General features: G+C 35.2%; 1 protein-coding gene and 1 long non-coding RNA gene across 9 annotated transcripts in view; one reads left to right on the top strand and one right to left on the bottom strand.

The window, feature by feature from the left end:
• LOC308200937 overlaps window positions 1-21,438 on the top strand; it is a 72,790-nt gene that overhangs the window by 43,526 nt on the left and 7,826 nt on the right. The window lies entirely within an intron of this gene.
• Window positions 8,080-21,438, bottom strand: part of UNC13C (unc-13 homolog C) — a 171,259-nt gene continuing 157,900 nt past the window's right edge. Inside the window, exons 30-32 of the mRNA XM_080607553.1 lie at window positions 14,433-14,525; window positions 13,320-13,479; window positions 8,080-9,804 (exon numbers count right to left, since the gene is read on the bottom strand). Coding sequence (XP_080463679.1) covers window positions 9,519-9,804; window positions 13,320-13,479; window positions 14,433-14,525 — 539 coding nt within the window. The 3' untranslated portion in view covers window positions 8,080-9,518. The remainder of the gene's footprint in view (window positions 9,805-13,319; window positions 13,480-14,432; window positions 14,526-21,438) is intronic.

Here is a 21,438-nt window from a genome sequence, read left to right as displayed (position 1 = left end):
GTTTTCCTTGGCTGTGACTAGACAGAGTCCAACCCATATTAATGGTTGTTTTTGTCTGTGTGCAGTGTAGCTTATTTATCTGATACTATGGCATTGGCTGACTGTAATTTTACATAATAAAACGCTTTGCAGAGTGCTGAATTTGTTACCACTGATTTCAGTAGGTTTTAAAACTTCTGTTTCAAACAGTGCTCTGATAACAGACCTTTCATGAGCATGGGGTGTGGACAGAAAGAATAGGAAAATCCTGTTGTACCATGTTCTCTATCATGCGTTAACCGAGGCAGTACTGAAACTATATTTTGTAATTGATTTATATCTAATCAATTTTGTTCCTCTCATGGAATCTCTAAGTGCATCTAGAACTGTATTCCTCTGCTAGATCTCCTTCACAATCTGGTCTGAAGTGTTTTTTTTTTTTTCTTATAGTTACGGTCACCTTGGAACAGATATCTGATAATTATCCTCTGTCAGTTAGTTGTCTAAATAATTTACATTGTAAGAGTCTCAAAGGACTCTCCATCTGACAGGTCTGATTTAGAGTTGTGCAGTCTCTGTTACACAAAAAAGCCTTTCTCATTTACTTCTGCACTTCTTTCTCTGTTGTGTTGCAATGTATCTTGTTTTGGATTTTGGATTGGTGATACTTTTGATACAGTCATGCAGATAACGACTGTTCCTTGAAAAACTGATGTTCGTTTCCTGATGGGCTCACTTAGCCTCTGCATAAAGATAGATGTTCTCCAAGTGTTCCAGTTAATTGTGTTTACTGACAGAACTGATGTCTGAAGCAGTGGATCTTAACCCACTTCTCTGTTTCAGTAAGCTGATTCTAGCTGTTGCGTTGAGACAGATAGGAAGACCCTTTCAGCTGGAGCTAGCCTAAACAGCTATCTCAGTCATCAACAGAGATTTAAAGCCTTCTCACAGATTTAGCTAATGGGTCTAAATAATAACATTTACCAAAATTGCAAGCTGTTTATAAATACTTTGTGAATAGAAAAGAGATTAAGTTCATGCAATAAATGTATGTAAGCTTTCCTTTTGTGTGTATGTGACAGCGAAGAACATGTATTCAGTTATACTCTTCTTTGTTTTCACCTGGTAAAAATACAGTAAGTAAATCCTTTAGTATTTGTTTGCATTTATGTAAACAGTGTTTCTGGTTTCTATTTTTTTCTGCAATGTAATTTCTCCCTGATCAGAAATGAAGTTCTCTGCAGTAGAGAGAAGATGTGCTGAATTATATAGGCTATTGGACATTATAGAGCGTACCTGATATGAGCTAAGTTCACCGCTGCTCTTGACTTCAGGGGCTCCTGCAATGCTTTTTCTCTAATGACAAGCTGAGTAGGGGAGAATGAGGGACTTGATTTAGTTTCATGGTAGTCAGAATGCTGGGGAAGCTCAGTCTGACATGAGCTGCTTCTCACAAATTACATAGGAAAAGATGATATTGTTCAAAGGGCATATTGATTTAACATCGTCACGTAGGTGCAAATTAGCATGTGGATACATTGATGCATCATTACATGAAAACTGCTATTGTTTCTCAGGCTCCTCAGGAGAATATCCCACTTAGTTAATGCTGTTGTGTCTTGTCTGTATACTACTCGGGGAAATAATCTCTGCAGTCTTTAGCCTAAACTTGTTTGTGATGGCCTCCAGGCTGGGAATGTGGTGTTTTTTATTTATTTTATTTTTTCTTATTTTTTTTTTATTTATATTTTATAACAAACAATGGGTAGGGAAGGGCAGAACCCATGTATCCAGACTTGGTACAAAAGGAGTGCAATCTGAAGCTGGATGGCATGTCAGCCCTACTCTGAATCTCTTCTTCCTCGTCTCCATCTTTTTTTCTGACTGTCTGTCCATACTATTGGAGAAAATTCAGTGAAGGCTACTAAGTAAAAAAAAAACAAAACTTCAGTGGCTAATTGCATTGTGAAGATGATCATGTTTCCCTCCCATCTCTCTGTAAAATATCCCATTACTCATGCCATTTTGCCCTTCACCTGTAATGCGGTCTTCTCATCCCCTCTCTCCTGCTGAGATTCCTCCCATGTTGTCAGAAATAGCCCCTTGTCTTCAAGGTCCTTTCTTCTACCTGTTCGATAATGATCACAGTTATCTGCACTGTATCATTTCAATTGTAACACCAAAGCATGGCAATGGCTTGCATTTTTGCTTTTTATCTCTTTAAAATCTTAAAACAGTGGTCTTTAAGAAATTTAAAACATAATAGTGCAGGTATTCTGTGCATTCAGGTTACATGTATTACTGTTTATGTATGACTGCTGTATAATGTGTATAAACTCTGTGGTTTTATGGACAAAGCCCTGCCATCTATTACCAGCTAATGTCAAGGTAGCAGACATCGTGTACGTACAGTGCCATCTCTACTTGGAGAAGAAATCTGGGAGACTATTATCTGGAGGAAGGGGAGCCTACTGAGTATGTGGTAATTTTCCATTTCTATTGTACTATTTGGTGTGTATTTCAGCAATTCCTTTTCATTTTTTGATGCTGCTAGTCAGTGTCTTGCATTTGTTTTCCTGGTGTCATGACCTCAGACTTGGAGGCGTAACCCACATTGGTGCCAACTGTCATGACTCAGCAACAAAAAATTTCCTTCTTAAATGGGTAAATATTGAACAAAATATGTGGGACCTCTTGGACTTTAAAGGAATCCAAGTTAGAGGTGTCTCATTGAGTGCAGAAAAAGACTGCAGAGAACCAAGAGCTGTGTCAGCAGGCTCATGTGTATTTAGAGCAAGTGAAGATGGTTCTCTGATTTTTTTTTTTTGCCTGACTGTTCCCTTGCAAATTTGATAAAGTCAGTTGTGCTTACCAATGTACGTGTTTTACCCATTATGTATGTAGTAAAACAACAGCATGCATACAGCTTACAGAGCAGAGTTGTGAATGCCTCAGTAAGCTGTCTTCTATAGCCCGTCACTCACTCTGGGTTTTTCTCTTTCCCTGGAACTTGTAAGAGTATTCTGAAAATGCAGAGGAATAAGTACTAAATTATGTGAGACCGCAAGTCAATGCAGAATCATCAGAGTTCCTCTCTTTTTTTCATGCAAACTTTTACAGTCCATTCAGTATATAGTATATATCAGCTTCAGGATTTTGATTTTTTTCTTGAATAGAGGCTGGGAAGTAAGGCACAGTATGACTCTTTTGAGCAGTCTGTTTCATGGTCAGGGCTCATCACTTACAGTGGTCTGGCCTACAGTATGCTGCTTGCAGATGATATATCAAGGACTTATTTCTAAGGTGAACTGAGTTTATTACCATCAGTAGGAAATAGTTTTTTCTTTTTTTTTTTGCTGGTAGTTCCAGAGCTTTGAAAATTTTAGTTGTAGCGTTCAACACTTTATTCTCTCTATACATTTAAATTGTTGAATTAAATCATTAGCTGTACATATTAACATTCCTGAATTTGTGAGATTGTAGTTGTCCTCCTAAGCTGCCTTTCAGAAATTATCATGTAGTAAAGAAATGAAAGACATACTGGTCTAAACATGATAGCTAAACATAAAGCTACCCTCTGGGTAGCTTTAGAAAGTTGTTAAAAATATGTATTTTGCCTTCAAACCTTTTTAAGAAATTTCACCACAAAACAAGGCAGACATAAAATAGTTGGGTACTGGGAGAGCAGGTTGCATCTGTTTTAGCTTACAAGACTGGCAGTGTTCATATAGGTCTCGTATAGTGGATGGTAGGACTTGGAGTCAGTACTGTAGTAGACATAACAGAAAAATAGTAAAGAACAGACTTCCGTTTTGTCCTTGGATTATCTTCTGACTATCTTGAATAAGTTGCATTCAGTTGAAAGTTAACCTATGACATTTTAATGTCTTTTGCTACAAAGTTTACAGTATGCCCACATGTTATTTCATATTCTGCAGTGATTATTTAATGAAATTCTCATGGAATTGTGTGTGGCAGCTTTAATTGCTCCCATGTTTGAAATGTGTTAGCTGAATGGCAAGGTGGTGGTAAACTGTAGCTTATTTTTGGAGCAGTTTGTGTACATAAACTGATTTTTCAGCTATATAATTGGTTTTAAAAGATCCTTTTGTTGATTTTCTTCTTGATTGGGTTTGTCATCAAATTAGATTTTGTAGGAGTGTGTAGATTCATCATTTACAAATTAATTTATACTTTGTGTGCACAGATATATTCTCCAAATACATGTTTTAATGGTTCTTTGTATCAACAAATACTTGTAGTGACATCTTTTTTAATATCCCAGTTCTGCTTATTAGTCACAGTCTAATGCTTGTCTCTGATTCTGATCTTTTGATTATGTCTTCTAAAATCAGTTTTTTTCCTGAAAATTTATTTCTGTGAATTTTTGGTAGTGCAGCTCAATCACATAAGTATGATGGCAAAAGGCAAATACAAATAATATGAAAATACCATCAAAATAAGCATGTCTAAACAACTGAATGACACTTGCAGAATATTTTTCAAGACTTGCCCAGCTGTATTTACAAATAATGCTGAATCCATTTATGTTAATCACGTCTGCTAGTTGAATTTAAATTAATACAATTATTTGTTTGCCACGTATTTGTTCAGCTCTTTTCTTTAGTTTTCAAGGGATTTGTATGAAATGGGTACTTAGTTCAGAGTAATGTGATAATGGTAAATCTTCCCTTTGTTTTCAGTACTTGCCTACAAATTTGATTTCTACCATCACTGTCATGAGAATATCAGTGGAAACCAGTAAAATAGAATAATGAAGCACTGTAAATAAGTATTTCTTTTTTTCAAGTTTAAGTAATTTTGCTGATAATCTGTTGGAGTTTTTTTCCTATTTGATACCAGTTGTTCCACTAATTTTGCACACTAGTTGTCAGGACAGTTTTTCACATGGAGCTGTCCAGTATGCACAGCCTCTATGTGGTCCAGAGCCTCTCACTGACGTTAACTCCAAAAGTTCAAGTTGGATTTCTCTTGCTGAGGAAAAATATTACTTTTCCTTTTATGTATGTTGGTTTATCATCTCCTGAAATTTATAGTTTCAAATATCCACGTTATTCTCCTGTCATGTATACTTTATATGTAACTTTTTTCTCAATTTGAATAAGAGGCGAGAACTTATATATGTGATTTTCTTTTAAGTACATTGATACATGGCATAATCAGAATTAAAGTCATTGTGAATAAATATTTAATTACAGAGGGCATGCAGAAGGCATTAAATGTCTCCACAAATTCTGTGCAGTCTCCTTACTGTAAACCAGTAAATGTTAGAAATTAGATGTCCTTATAGCTGCCTTTGGACAGCTGTGGATTATTGGGGAGTTTTAAACCAAATAATTATATCCTTGATTAGTAATAATTGTAATGATTAAATCTATAAACTCAGTCATATTCTAATCTTATTATTGCTTGTTTTTGTAATGAAAGATCTTTACGCAGAGACTTTGGACAGATTATGTAACTATCACTCTTATAAGGCAACAATGCTAATTGTATCAGTCTCAACTTCAAGTTAGCCTTGGAAGCTACTGTTTATAGGTCTGGTTTGCCTTATGTCACAAGTACATCTGAGCCATTTATTAGGCTTGTCATAGCCTACCCTTCTAATTACACCTCTCTTAAGGTTTGGAACCTGAAGATGTCTGCTTTTGTAGATCTCCACGGTAACAGCCTGTTTTTGTTGGTCCAACTTTGAGGATAAGGTGGACCAGAAGGTACCTCCAGAGGTACCTTCCAACTTATTTTGTGATTCTAGGGTATGCATTTGGTGCCTTAATCCCTTCTCCTGTGTAACCCTGTGCTAGTGATGCAAGTAACATGCACAAGCATGATATATGAGGAAATGGGTTTATAACGTAACTTTATTATTGGTGTTACTGATTGGCTTTAAGGAAGGGCTCACTAGCTACCCAAATAGAAGCCAACTTCCCTGTTGTATTAAAAAAACAAACAAAAAAAAAGCTGATGAATCAGACAGGATTAATGGTGTAGGACTGAGTTGAGTTTGTATGAAGAACAGAGTTTCCTACTTTTGGAAATGAAGCTCTGCAAAAAAAAAAGTGATTTTTTTTTTTGAAGTTTTTTTGTTTTGTTTTGTTTTGTTTTTTTTTTTTTTTACCAAAGGTATTTAGTTCTTGTCATGAAAGTCATTGCAAAGATAATGCATCTCTGTGCTCTGGAGATCACTTATACCTGTTTGTACTACCACAACTCAGAGGGCTGGCACTCATTTCTGGAGAGCTGGTTTCTCTCTCTGCACCTTGGTGCGCTGTGTGGTTGGTTGTGCCATGGCTGAAAAGGGGTTCCTGGATGCTGCTGGGGAATTTGCAGCTCACGTTCACCTCTGGACTCAGGGACAGGTATAGTACATAAAACCATAGGCAGAGAATGCATTTACTGGATAAATAAGTAATAAGGGTTGCAAGCGTGTTACTCCATAATGTTGAGGGCAGGGTGGATCCTTTATAAATGTCAGTTGTCAGAGAAATCAGCCTGGTTGCCATATTTGTGTAATTTCCCAATACTCTCCCAACATCTTAGCTAGTCAGTTGTGTGTGTTAACTAGTGCTTCCACAGCTCTGTATCCAAACCTAAAACTAGAACCTGCTACCCAACTTTTGGCCTACTTCATCTCTGTAGCTAGTTTGAAATCCTCAGACCTTTGCAAGGATAACTACAGCCTGAATGTGGTTTTAAAAACAGTAAAAGGTCATTTGTGTTCTACAATCAGAAATGAGATGCAAACTGTGCTCCCAAGATATGATGGCATGATACCGAAATTCCATATTTAAATAAATCATTAAATAAATTGCCGACAGATTTCCTCTTGGAGGTCAAAGAAGATATGGAGGTTCACAGAATGAGAGAAATATTTTCTGAATTCTTCGCAAAGGAGCTCTTGATTCTTCCAGGACACAGAAAAACTTTCCACGATTATTTACAATTCAGTAAAATGTCTCTTGCAATTTTCAATGACTTTCAACATGTATGATATAAAACAAGTCATAACATGGGTGCCATTCAGATATGGCATGAGACAAATCTTTTTTGGTGTCTAGCTCGGTGGAGTTTTAGGGCACCTGGAATTTTTTGGGTGCATGAAGATTGAAAGTGGTGCTGTGGCCTACACTAAATCAGATGTTTTAGACTTAATGTTTGTTTTTATCTTATATTTATGTATTTAATTCAGGCATTACTAATTCATTTTTTTGTCAGATCTTAGCTGTGAAGCATGCTGAGGAGAATGTAGTTCGGTTCCCTCTTACATTTCCATCCTGTAAAACTAAACAGAAAAGACCAAATATTCTCTTTTAAGCCTTATTGAACTGAGTTATATGTCAGTTCTAAGTATACTGGTTAATTTGAATTTGTCATATTCCAGGCTTCTCTAAATGTATTTGTTTACCCAGATGCATATCAAATGGGTGTCCATTTAGTAACTGTTCTCTGAGAACTTGTTCTCAAATCAATTTTACTCTTCTTCCCTTTACTTCTTCTTGTTATTTCCTTATGTATATATACTAATATTCTCAACAAACAAACACAAATGGAATTTCAGCTTGAATTTTGATTACATCAGTTGTCACTGAGAAGTGAAAATGCCAAAAATAGCTGTCAGTTCATTCGGGTTAGTTCACTAGAGTTAAGCAAATGTTCTCAAATTATTTTTTTTAAAGACAATACAAAAAAAAAAAATCAAGATCTCACTCTTTCATACATTCTGCATTGCATACAAATCAGCAGGGCATTCACTGATAACTACCCCATGATCTTAGTAAGGTATTGTTAACTCTAAAAGCTGTCCTGGTCTTATCTAAATATCTATATATATACTTCTGGCAAATCTAATTATTGGTCTTGAGGAGGATAAAGGATGTTGAAAGATGTTCTTAAAATCTCATCTATATATTTTATGAAAGGATATCCTGGCAAGAATGTTTTACCTATGTGGAGCTGTATACTGCGTTTTAGAAGACTGGAATCAACTATACTAGCTTTATATCCTTTGTTTCTTTTATTAGTTTTTGCCCTTAGCTGAAAACCCCAACCTGTGTTAGAGATGGTTGTAACTAAAAACAATGACAAATGTGTGTGTTATTAAAGAATATTATATGTGTATTGTAATATAACAGAACATTATATCTGTATTGTGTGCATTATTACAGAATGTTATATACATTAACAAAATGTGTACCTCATTTATTATAAATGCGACACATGAGATATTACCCTTATAAAAGAGCAAGGTGCTAGACAGTGGAAATCATGCTTTGATATATTAAAATGCTGTATTGTAACCCACTACATTGGCTTCACATGCAATTATAACCTACAGGAATATAAATATCAAATGGTATAAATAGAGGCAGGTTTTTTTTGTACTTTATTTTACAATTTATCACTAAATATATTTACAGGACACAGAGTTTGCTTTAGTGCAATACATAGTAATGTTGCATAAGTACAAACTGTTGATCTTTTCTAATAAAAAACAAAACAAAAACAAACAAAAAAAACAATCCAAACAACAAAAAAGCCAAAATCACCCCCCCAAAACAAAGCACTTAACTGGTGTTACAGCTAAGTATGTAAAGCAACATTAATAACTGAGTGAAAATGCTAACAGCATAGTTACTTTTCATAAATGTTTCTAGAAACAAACCACAACCCAACTTTATGTATTCCAAACTATTAACCCTTCTACAGTACCATGTATTTTTAAAATGACTTTTAATGCACATATACTGTACTGTATGACAGTATTTTTCTACAGATACTGACTTACCCTTTTAATATAAATATGATATTACCTTGGCAGTTTTGAAGAACAAAGTTATCTCAAGATATCAAACATCAGTAACAAACAGTAAGCGCAGCTTCTTGAGAACTTGCTTGAACAGCATTTCTTCACAGTGATATTTATGAAAGGTTGGAAAAAATTAGCATAAAATATTTCCATCCTTTTTCAGTTTTTATGCAAAAATCATTACTTTATATCGGTAATTATAAAATTACAAACACTTCTATAAGTAACTGCATCTGTAGTAATGATAGAAAAAGTTATCAGTAGGATGCCTAAAATCAGGCTATCATAAAATGATAGTTTGAAGAAAATTAGATAAATCTTTTCTTAAATAATAATATGGGAGATAATTTAGAATAGGCAACATAGTGGTTTAACAGAGACAACTTAATTATCAATTCAAAAAGCTATTTATTAATAAATGTTAAAGGGATTGTGATGAAGCAAAATCAACATTTTAAGTGATATAGTGTATTATTTACTCTTAATCTTAGTTTTGGCACTTCATTGGAACAATTACTTTAACAAAGACCAAAATATGTAGAAAAGATATACAGCTCTTTGACATACATTGCAAATGTAGTACATAAGTACTGGCAAACACTGAAAACATAGTTAATTAAACATTCCCACAAATTTTCACATGCATGCACTATTCAGACAACAGCATTGGATCTATGGTGTTACAGTGACAGTCTTGCATTATGGGAGTATTTTAGGCCATTTCTTCAGCAGATCTTGTTTCTGATTTAAGTCTCACAAATTCTTTAGCAACTTCGTCATTGGTCCTCTGAGAAAGTATTCTAAGAATTGTCAATCCAGTCTCATCTACAAAGATATTTCTTAGCAAGGGATACCAAGATGCACAGCTACCTCTCTCTGCTATGTTTTGCAGCTGAATAACTGTCATTCCTATAATGCGATCTTCTCTAGCAAAGCAGTAATCTTTCACTGAGAGGTGAAGCTCATAGGCTCCTGGTTTATCTTCATTACTCAAAATGCTGCAAGGATGAACAAGATGAATTTAGAACAAGGAGATGAGTTTAATTCCTCTGAGGAATGAGCATTTGTAAGTGAGTTTTGTAAATCTTGTTGGAATTAAAATGTTAGTGGTAGTTTCATTTTTGTAGTTCATTTTCTACAACAGATGATTGTTTAGTTTTTAGATTTCTACGTGTTAGCCTTTCACGTGCTACTGTTAACATAGTCCCTCTCCTCACTGACCTGAACAGAAATGGAGGGAATTTCCTCAGTTCCTTCAGTATCTGAACCACTGCTACTTTTCCCTAGAAAGTACCTAAAATGTCCATCTACTTCCAGAACTGTCATAACCATATCTTTTATTCAACTATAAAACTACAAAAATATTTATACTGGCATCCGTGAATTAGACAGCTTTCACTTAGGCATAGCATACATTATATGTAGGAATCAAATCTTTTTGATTTACAGATTTTGCTCATTTTTCCCAGCTAAATAACTATGAAATTTGTAAGTAGGTAGAAGCAGTTTCTCTGCTTTTAGTTATCTATTTTTCTAAACCTAACTTTGTGCCTGCAGTGTAAAATCCTACACCAATATTTGCCACTGCTCTTCTGTCCTTAGTTTTTTGTGCCTTTTTTTTTTTTTCCCATGAGCAATCACGTGGATCTGATTAAAGCCACCTCTAAGCAAGTTTTGCACTGACAAAACGTATCTCAGCTACACTTTTCTTTCTGTTCATTCTGCCAGGTCCAAACTAGCTGGAGGATGTACAGTACTGCTTACTCAAAATTCTATACTTGATGTCTGTGAATACTGATTTCTAATGTAACACAAATGAGATATCACATTGAGAAATTGATAGGAAACATTTCTTGTGATGACAGTTTCTTCAAATAACTGTCATCTTATCACAGTTTTTTAAATTGCTATTTTCATGCATTGTTTTTATTTACTACTAGTGCAGTAACTACTGTTCCTGGATAGAAAAAAGAAATTTTAAGCATCACTTTACTTTTGAAATGACAGCAAGAACACTGTTTTAGCATATTTTATCCAGTAGATCCAAGATGTTTTAAAACCTTTTGTTTAAACTTCATAAAAATAATAAGCTCTGAAACCTAATTTTTAAGGGTAAAATTTATTCTCTTCCAAGGTATTTGGAGATCCTCTATGCCACTTTAAAAACTGGCCCAAAAGCCATATATAGCACACATAAAATGGCTAATAATCCCCCCAAGCCTAGGGGCTAGTTATACTTAATTAGAATTATACCTACTGACAGGCCAAACCAAACTGGAGAAAGTGTTCCTAGTTATGCAATTTCCCCAGTGGGAATACTAATGCAGCCTGCTTATGTCTTCGTTCTGCCTGAAGTCGATACTCATTTTGCAGGTCACTGCAATCCCTTCAGGAGAGAAGCAGCTGTTATGCTCAGTATCATAGATATCAAGGGGGCTTGTTTCCTAAAAATCACCAAGTATTTGATTTTATTCTTCCTGATCCTTTACTCATTTTTCTGGATCACATGAGCATATGTAGGGCAAGGTGGTACTCAGAAAACAGATTTACAATATAATTCCATTTAATCTAAAACACAGAAGTACCTAATAGGCAACCCTAACCCTAGTGAGGTGCAGTCTCACTTTTACAGTGTCAGGTTGTGTGATGTATGTAAAAAACAACATTAAAGCCGTAATCATAGAAAGGGTCTGTGCATTTCTATGAAAGCAACACTGTTGCAATCATTTGTCAGGCTTCAGGAAGAAGGTATGGCTTTGAAACACTTAGTTCCTCTAGAAAACATAATTCATAAATATTTTTGACATCAACTGATTGAATTCCATTTTTTTATTGAGTATTATTTTCCTACGTTGTTCTAAGTAGAACAATAGAGATGCTCAGAGTGCGGCAACTGACTGCATTATGAATTTACTGAAGGTTAAGAGTGGCAGGGCACTGTTGAATCGATGACTGATTTTTAGATTAAATAATAAAAGTTTGGCATTTATTTGATATTTCATTTTCTTTAATAGTCAGTGTTAAGCAGCTTGTTGTTACTCGGCCTAAAAGACATTTGAATACATCCTTTTCTACATAAAGTGAAACATCCATGTTATTTGTTGAAGTTGTAATGAAAGAAAAAGAGTCATACTGCTATAAGTAAGAAGTATAAATATGAGTTTATAATACACCTACACCTTTTCCCCTCATAAATTACGCTGTTTTTGTGCTTATATGTAATCCCTATGTAGACAGGTCCCAACAGAGATGAATACATAAAAGTGGATGTATACTAAGCTTTTAGAAGAAAGTGGTATTCATGAAGATGAAAATGCCTGAGCATACTGATGATTTGCTACCTAATTTAGAGTAATTTCATTTGGATTTTCATAAGTTCTCCAATTTTACTTTATTTTTAATCTCTTCTATCCATGCAGTTGTATATGAAGCTCAGCATTTTAAGTTTATTTTTGTGTGCTTTTAGTAGCCACAAACAAATAAAGGAGATGTTTGCTCCATATACATTTCAGAGATTGCTACTTTTGTTTACAGCATAATCTCAGTGCATTAAATATCATTTTTCTGGGAAAAAAATATTTCTGTGTGGAAGGGCCCAAGATGTGATTTCAGGTGACGCCCTCATCCCTCCCAGGCAGCTCTAAGGAGTTAAGGTTCCCAGACTGTGTGGGAAACAGTTCCAAAAAGGGTGTGAGAATTTTCTGACTTGAGAGTTCGGACATGGAGCTTTCTTTGCCTCCAGTTTTCCTACGGTGTCCTTCTTCAGCTTGTCCTTTCATGATCATATGTCTCAGCTTGCTACTCTATATTCTTAGAGGTTATTTGTCATCACAGTTATAGCAATGGGATAAAGAAAATCACTGGCAACAAGCCTTAAAAGCAACTTCACCGTCAGACACTGAGAAAATGAACTCTGTCCTTCTTTTCTGTCTGTGTGTGTGAAGTGTGGTTGGAAAATGTATTGGTTTCAGTTGTGGGAGGAGAAGTGAACAGGTTAAAGAGATGTGCTGTGGGAAATACTATATGTAAAGGTCCAGGTTAGGTGAAAAATTTCTTATTGCTTTGAGGATTAAACAATAGAGATACTAGCATTAACAAACACATGCACAATACTTCAAATACTTAGATACCTTAACAGTCGCAATGGCCTAGAAATCTAGCAGTAAGAATTAATGTTTCAGCCCAGATAACTACTTAGGTAAAAATATTCCTAGGTAAATAAATACTTATTCCTGTGTATGGAAATGAATTGTACATTCTAACCAGCTGAAAGGTGGTTAAGGCTAGAAAGCTAAAAGGTGGCAAGCTTAGTGGTTGTCGTTCATCTTTAGATAAAGCAAAGATACAAGTTAATAAATAGTTTTGAAGTTATTTTTTTATTTATTATGGACCGTGATGTATATAGCCTTAACTTTAGGATTTTATTACTTTGTTTTGTTTTTACAGGTTAAATTGCAAGGCATTCTGGCAAAACTTGCATAAGATAGGTAATTAACAGCAAATAAAGACTTACAATTGGAAAGTTTCATTGTATTTTGGTGACCAGGTGTTGCTCTTTGTCTTGGTTCCATGTTTTCTTTTCTTGTCACTTAGGTTAGGACCTAATACACAGACTTCCACAAATGGCCGGAACATAGCTGTTGTTTGCCAATTTAGATTATTAATTGCTACAACTGTAAAGAAACAAAAGAAATAAAGTTAAATAAAATCCTATTAGAAGAGCTCCAATTAATTATCCAGTATGACCAATGAAAGGTGCCCTGAGAGCTTTCCCGTAGGATACCTACGCCTAGGTTCAGGCTGGATGTTAGGAAAAGGTTCTTTACTGAGAGGGTGGCCGGGCACTGGAACAGGCTCCCCATGGCAGTGGTTGCTGCAATGAGCCTGCTGGCATTCGAGAAGTGTTTGGACAATGCTCTCAGACATAAGGTCTGATTTTGGGATGGACCTGTGTGGAGCCTGTGTGTCCTTGTGGGTCACTCCCTTCCAACTCAGTATATTAAATGGTTCTACCTGGCAAGCCTAGGAGGATCTTTGCCTGTTCCGTGCCACGTAAAACCTCTGACTTCTTCCAGTTAGAGCAACAGCAAATATAAACGTATGTTTTATGAATACTTTATGTTAACAGCTGTTTTGTCTGCTACGTTCATTAGAATTAAAAAATTAACCTGTACTAATGTGAGTGGTACTGGATTTCCTTTGGAATTCAAATTGTGCAGAACAAAGGCATTTTGTTTGTTAGAAATAGAACATTTTAAATCTTGGTGCAGTCATTTACCACTCACCTCTATTACAGCTTTTGGAAAATTAAATTATGTACAAGTAATTCAGAAGTGTGATTTGTCATGTTAGAATTTATAATTCCATAACTACATATAAAATTTTATATCTTGACTACACTGGGAAGCACAAGACAGTACTGACCTGCCTAACCTTAACTTTTGCTGATGTTGAGCAAGGAAGAAGTACAATCCTAATCACCTGAAGCATACTTACAGCTTTACAAGTACTGTAATACTTAACAGTTGTTATATATATTGTTGGTATGTTTTACCTAGGATTTAATGCTTGGACATTTTGGACTTTGTTGTTGTTTTCCTTTTAAAATTAGCTCTTTGGAACTTACCTTTTACAGTAACTTTATGCTCACCAGTTCCAGGATGTGTGGAAACATCCACCTGTATGGATATTTCACCCACTGAATTACTAGTGGTTTCACCTGAAATAACGATTAATAGGTTAACACACTTGGCTTCTCAATACATCAAGAGAAATAGAAAGTGAAAGGTGAGTGGTATTCTCTGTAAGAAACACTTAGAAATTGCTGACATACATTTCATATTCAGACGGGAATCAGTTATTGGTTTATAAGTGATTTTGCCAGAAAAGTACCTAGCAGTTGCAAGTGTTTATATGAAGTGCCTCAGTAAAACAAAAAAAAAGCTTTTCTTTAGAAACCTTCCATTCTGGTTGCCATCAGCTGTGTGTGCATCCTGAAATACAAAAAAATGGTGCTTTTATCAAGCTGCTTACATGCACACCCCAAAATCTTGGGAAATTTTTTGTGTATTGCTATTGATGAATCCCTTGATGGGAGTAAGCTTGTGTTAAGTCTATGAACAAACTCCTAAAGTTCTGCACTGGCACAGAGGCTTAAAAAAAAAAAGAAAAAAAGAAAAAATGAGGAAGGCTACAGGGATGGCAGAGGAGCCAGGAACTTAGTTTTGAAAGTTTCTGCTTCTGAGCACCCGTGATGTTTCTAAGCCAATTTGCACATAATGGTTCTCTAAAAGTAACTCTCAGTATGTATTCAAAGGTCCATTAATATGTCAGATTATAACACTACAATATAAACAAAACTGGATATGTTTGCTTGTTCTTTAATTGGGCGGCTGTGAATGTTAACTCTGTGACCTGTGCATTTACTTTCCATTCTAATCTCCATGAACCATATAGTAAGGCAAATTATTACCCCTGTATAACTGGCAATCATTTATTTGGGTTCACAGAGGAAAGATTCTACCATCTTTCTATTTGCACATAAATTCCTTGTGCACTGGTTCCCCTTAATCTTTATGTGAGTAGAAGCAAATATTCCTTTAGAAGTTCTCTGGCAGCCTGTTCAGGAATTAAGGGAGGGGTACAATGAAATAGGGTGTCATGTGTAAATGTAGTGAGGAAAATGATCATAGTCACCGGTGTTTTGGTAAAAACACACAATCTAGTGTCTTAATCTGGTTATAGTTGCTATTCCTGGATTGCAGGGTACGTGTACAAATTTTACTGCTAGATGTATTCCAGTATCAATCAGATGGCTTGGACCTCTTACAGTGTGTAAATAGGCACTTTGTTACACATTAAGTTTCTAATGGCAAGAAGTTTAGTTTCAGTGGTAGCTGTTAAACTCCATGTTGTATTTGGATAATTCTGTAGAGAAAGCTGTACTGGACTGGGCCTCTGATTACACTGCTGAATCACTCTACATCTTGTTCAAAATAATTAACCTATACATTGTTCTTATGAACATGCCTCAAAAGACAGGAATTCCATGGGTTAGAAAACCTAAATAAAATCAGTAGAACTGCCATTTTTTTTAGAAGAGTGATACAATGTATTTATCTGACTGTCCAGTAGAATTAGCCTTTGTTTAGGAAGTGGAAGGAGATTCTCATTTGTCTAGGTGATGTAGTTACAGATGATTTCTTTTTCTTTTCTCTTGCAACCACAGTATCTTTAGAAATTGTATCTGTGAGTAGCATAGTATAATATAGTTTCTTTTCCTGAATGAAACTTTGTTTCTCTATTAAAAAAAAATAATTATATATATATATTTGGAGTGCAAAGTGCTTTTGTAAAATTATTCTGTCCAGAAAAACAAGACGAATTCTTTTAAATGAAGTCATCATTTTCATTATACACAATGTGGTGTTTTTAATGAGTTTACATTTAAGCCAGCTTGCAGACTTGTGTGAAAACTGCCAACATCTTCCCTTATAGTTATTTGGATTCATTAACTTGAATTAAATGAAGAAAATATCTTTTTTTAAATCTAAAATTCAGAAGGCAGTATATCAATGCTGGTACTACAATAGCATATACATACATATATATTTATATATAGGTCATATTCGGCAGTTATCTGATGCTGTAAAGGAAATCAGAGAGAATAGAGACTAGAGCTTCTCAACCATTGTCTTGTATCATGTTGCGAAATGCCATGTTTTTATATAGTTACACACCGCACACAGTTCAACCTTAACAGGTTCCCTTTTTTGGTGTTGGACTTTTTATGTATGAAACTTTTGATACCATATGTAGCCATCGTCAGCTGTAAAGTCTGAGTTAATCATACCGTACCAGTAAGACATTAATCTTTTGTTCTTCTGATTAAAAAGCTTTTGCTGCCAAGCTGGGCAGGAGAACAGAACCGTGAGTTTGCAACATACACTAAAGCTTGGGAACTTTGAATGGATAGGATTAACCAAACATACAAAGAGGAAGTGTGTGAAGTTATCAAACACTTTCCCACTCAATAATAATTTACTACTGGCTGCAGTGGAACGTGAGTCAGGCTCATCCTGAGTATCACTGAAAATATCAGCAAGTGTCAATTACTTGATTTAGCCTCTAGCTTAAAAACCAAAAAGCAAAACTCTGGAGAAATCAGGAATGTTTTAGAAGAAAATGATTGCATTTCTATTATGGCTGAAACATAGCAGGACGTTAACCTGTAATAATGACTCCTTAGATGTTACTGAGACAAAACCTGTGAATTTGACAGAGGTCTTATTCTGTTTCTCAAACTCCTCTTTTTTTTTTCCTTTTTTTTTTTTTTTAACTGCACAAAGTGTTTCCTTGCAAAGGTCTCCTAACTGATCTTTTTCTTTCCTTTTCTTAGCAGTCTATAATTCACAACAGCATTGTAAGCAATACTGCAAACACATAGTGGGATTAGTCCTGTGTGTATAGTGCTGTTTGATATGGTTGTAAGGAAACCTGTGTAAAATGTTGTGCAGTTTTATACTGAAAACAGCTGATATTAAAATGACACTATTGCTGAGGAAAATTCCTTCAGCAGAACATCTTAGCTGGTAGAGACACCTTCTAGTGGAGTCTAGAATACAAGCTTTGTTTCCTTTAGTTTACCAGCACATCCATCTTGCATCTGGTTTCTCTCTTTCTCTCTCTCACTGACCTGCTGAACACACCAGAGGTACGATTCTAGAACATTCAGTATTTGCTTATATCAGCTTTTGTTGATGTTCAAGAGCTATACTTCATTCTAAAATCTCAGATCTATCTCTGCTGTTTTATTTTCTTTCTTGCTACCACTCCTTGTAAAGTCATGGTGTGAATTAGTGATCCTGAGTACGCTATGGAAAGGTCCTTTTCGCCTACAAGCAAGTCAATTTAATGGACAAAAAATATCTAGCCCTGTACTGCATAAGATTGCACTTTTCTTCCTTTAGTACTGTAACTTAACTCACTAGAAATTTAACAAATGTACAAATAATTGTTTGTTAGAAATCCTTATGTTTGCTTGCCTACTACTGCTCCAACTCTAAACTACGCCTTAGATTTTATTTGCTAGCTAATTTATGTGAAGCAAAAGACGACGTCCTCTCCCAGCTGGGTTTCTAAGTGATCACCTACATTTAGACTGTGGTCACTCTGTCACAAACAAAACTCTAAGAGAAAAAAAATACTTCCTCCGTCCTAAGATGGTTGCTCCTCCGTGGACCAAAAGTTCAAAGCATTCAGGATTTGATTTCTTCCTCATTTAGCACCTGGAATATCATGAATGTGATAATCGTTATAGTCCTAATGATCTTGACAGAAGAGAGCCATTTTGGAGTCAAATATTTCAAAGTCAAAACAGTCACATTGGCTACAGTGAACAGTGATAGATTCCTGTAGAGAATGTTAATCTGACTGGAGAATACTAATCTGATTTATGCTCTACTGATCATAATTCTGTTTTGTGAATACAAACAGGTTGTTTGCATGCTCTGTCCCTCCACTGTACAAGACAATGGTAATCAGACATGTCGGGCTGTAAGAAGCATACTGGAGAGTTTTTGTGTGGCATCACAATCCACAGTAAATGCTGGCAGAGCAGTAACAGCAAGTACATTTAAAATCAAATTGCATATTTGAAATCCTTACTTTGACAACAGAGTGTCATAGGCTTATGGTAGAGGGAAGAGTTTAGGAAAAAAAAAAAGTGTAAGAAAAGAATTTGAGACTTTAAATAGCGAGACTAGTACCTCTGGTGTGTACTGACCTGAAAGTTGGGGCATGGCAATTGAGATGTTTTCATAAATTCTTGAAAAATCAAAAAAAAAAAATATAGAGAGAATAGCTTGTTGTAGTAGTTACTAGGAGCATTGGTATGCAGCATGGACCTCTCAGTAAGATTGGCAAAACACATCTGAGACACTAAGCTAACATTCGGACTGTTCACAGGTCTTGACTCTGAATCTCCACCTGCCGTGCTTTGAGTATTCAAGATAGCAATTGGTGTACATAATTACTGGAAATAACACTGAAATAGCTATGCCCAAAGTCTGTACCATTTGCATAAAAATTATACTTAGTATTTGAGATATTCTAATATGAACATAAAAGTTTACATAATAATGGAAATTCCCATACACCAATATTGATAGAAGATAAGTGCCATGTCTAAAAAGGTATTGTCTGACCTACCTGTTTACAAAGTTACTTTTTATCCGTTACTTTATTTAGAAAAATGCTGTCATCAATCTTGCCATCTCTTTATTTATAGTTCAATATGGCAAAATTTGGTAGCTATAAAAGCGAAACTGAGCCATGAAAACTGAGCTGTGAAAAACAATTTGGTGTAAAAAAAGTCAGACAACTAGATAACACTGAACGTAAAGAGAAAAACTGTCCCTGCACTCAGCCATGCAAGCCTTTTCTTTTAATTCTGTGCCTATGGTACAGACTTCAAAAGTAATAGTACAATTCTAGATTAACACATCATTTCATGATATGGAACATCAACTATCTTATGTTCTATCTTATGATAGCAATGTTTTGTTTTGAAACTGCTTCAAGCTTCAAGATCCTTTTGTATTCATTATATCTTGATGATGGTAGTTTCACGAAAAATTCTTAAATCTGGAGGAGACTTTATTTGACTGTTTTTCACAACATAAAGATAAAAGACAGGAGCAAATTGTGTGTGTCTCAGAAATGGAGAGAGAGAGAGAGAAACTAAAGGCATGCTTGCAAAACAAGGATTCTTTTTGCACTTCAGAGTCATCAGGGTAGCAAAAGAGAGGAAATAATAGAATGCTTTCATGTTCTTCAACTAAGCACATATCTTTCTTGTTTCATCCATTAACAATTACAGTTTTCATTAACAACAGATCAAATTATTTTTTTCTTTTTATTTATTTACTCTTTTACTGTTAAACTCCAGAAGCATTAAATGCTAAAGTGTTTGTGGTCCGTGCAGTGTCAATTCTTGTTTAGTGGTGCTTACAGGGACAATTCTAACCCTGTAGTCATATTGTAAAAGCAAAACTCATGTTTTTGCAGAACTTTCAGGAGAACAACATGCAGCTGATTCTTATGCCTTCTGTTGTCTCTATGAGCCTTTTTCCAAATCTAAATTGCATTGACAAAGGTCATAGGACTTATTAGGAGAAGGGTCACCTTTTTATTTAAAAAAGAAATCTCAGCAGTTAACAAGCTGGATTTCTGTCTTTTTCCTCTACCCAGTGTCCAGCTGATAGATCTGTTGAGCTTTAGGTATGTGATAACTTGTCAGAGTGTGTGTATAAGAGACAGTAGAGATACGAGACAAGGAGATACAGTCAAAACTGTGTCTTTTTCAAAATTCAGGCACAATTCAGTAGAAAGTGAGTCGGACTTTGTCACCAAAAACAGCAGCTGGATATCCAAAACCATAGATCTACATTCATGGTCTTTCCCAGCTCAGGTTCCAGAGAACTCTGAAATGTACTATATCCCCTTCCTAATATGAGAAGTTATGTATCTCCGTGGAGCAAATTGATTTATTTTCTGGATGCTTGAATCTAATAAATAATCTGCAGTGTCCAAAAGAGATCAGTGTCTACCATCAGGTGTTTGAAAACAAAATATTCTAGCTTTAAAGGCTTTTATACTATCTGCAGTTATTACAACATAACAATCTATCATTTGCTTTGCTAGGAATGCATTGAATGTCAGAATTTATTGAACATACAAGAATCTATTGTCAGAAGTCCTGTAATTGAATTTACTATATTTTTTTCTTCACAAAATTATAGTCCAGTTATCCATACATTCATGGCTCCTCACACTTACTGAAGGACTGAAATGACCCCCTAGGTTGAGAAGGTGAATGTCAATTAAGAATTTTACTTTATATAAAGGTAGTAGTTCATTAAATAGGAAAGGAATCTGACATTCACCAAACACCTATGCGACCTCAAATGCTAATGCATTTGGTATTGAAGTAATCAGCACATATAACATTTAAAAAATAATAATAATATGGTATTTGACTTTTTCTAAGAATTTCATAATTCTCTCATTTCTCAGATTCATATTACCATGTTGGTATTTTGTTATTTCTCTTCTTCCAGTTGACATAATTGTATACTCAACTTTAGATTATTCACATTGTCCCTTTCTGCGCTACTCGAGCATTCTGGCTCTCTCATTTCCCTAACTTGCCTCCCAAATGGAATTGATTGATTCTTACAGAGATTTTTTAGCCTTTCCCTTTACTTTATTTGATCAACGCTTTCTCTGTATGTCTACACTGCCTCCTTTTAGTGTCCAGGGTTTCTAGGGTATTTATATTTTTACAGTTCCGGGGTTAGATGATCTTTTAAAGACTTCCTGGAGCTTTTTGGCTTCCTGACATTTTCCTGCTCCCATCCAGGCACTCACAAAATTGTTCAAGTGGTGACTTTTTGCAGTGTTTTGGCCTCAAAGTAGTCAAAGATAATAAGCTAGGCTCTGAAACTGTCTTTATAGATGTATTAAAAGTTCCTAAATGTATGTCGATTTACATTATTATTATTATTATTATTATTATTTACTCTGGCTTTTAGGATTCAAAGCCTTCTATACTTCTCTGAGGATTAGAAATC

The sequence above is a fragment of the Anser brachyrhynchus genome (assembly GCF_964034855.1).
Source record: "Anser brachyrhynchus genome assembly, chromosome: 11".
Taxonomy (NCBI): Eukaryota; Metazoa; Chordata; class Aves; order Anseriformes; family Anatidae; genus Anser; species Anser brachyrhynchus.
Note: the sequence above shows the minus strand (reverse complement) of the source record. Positions and strands in the feature narration are given on the sequence as shown.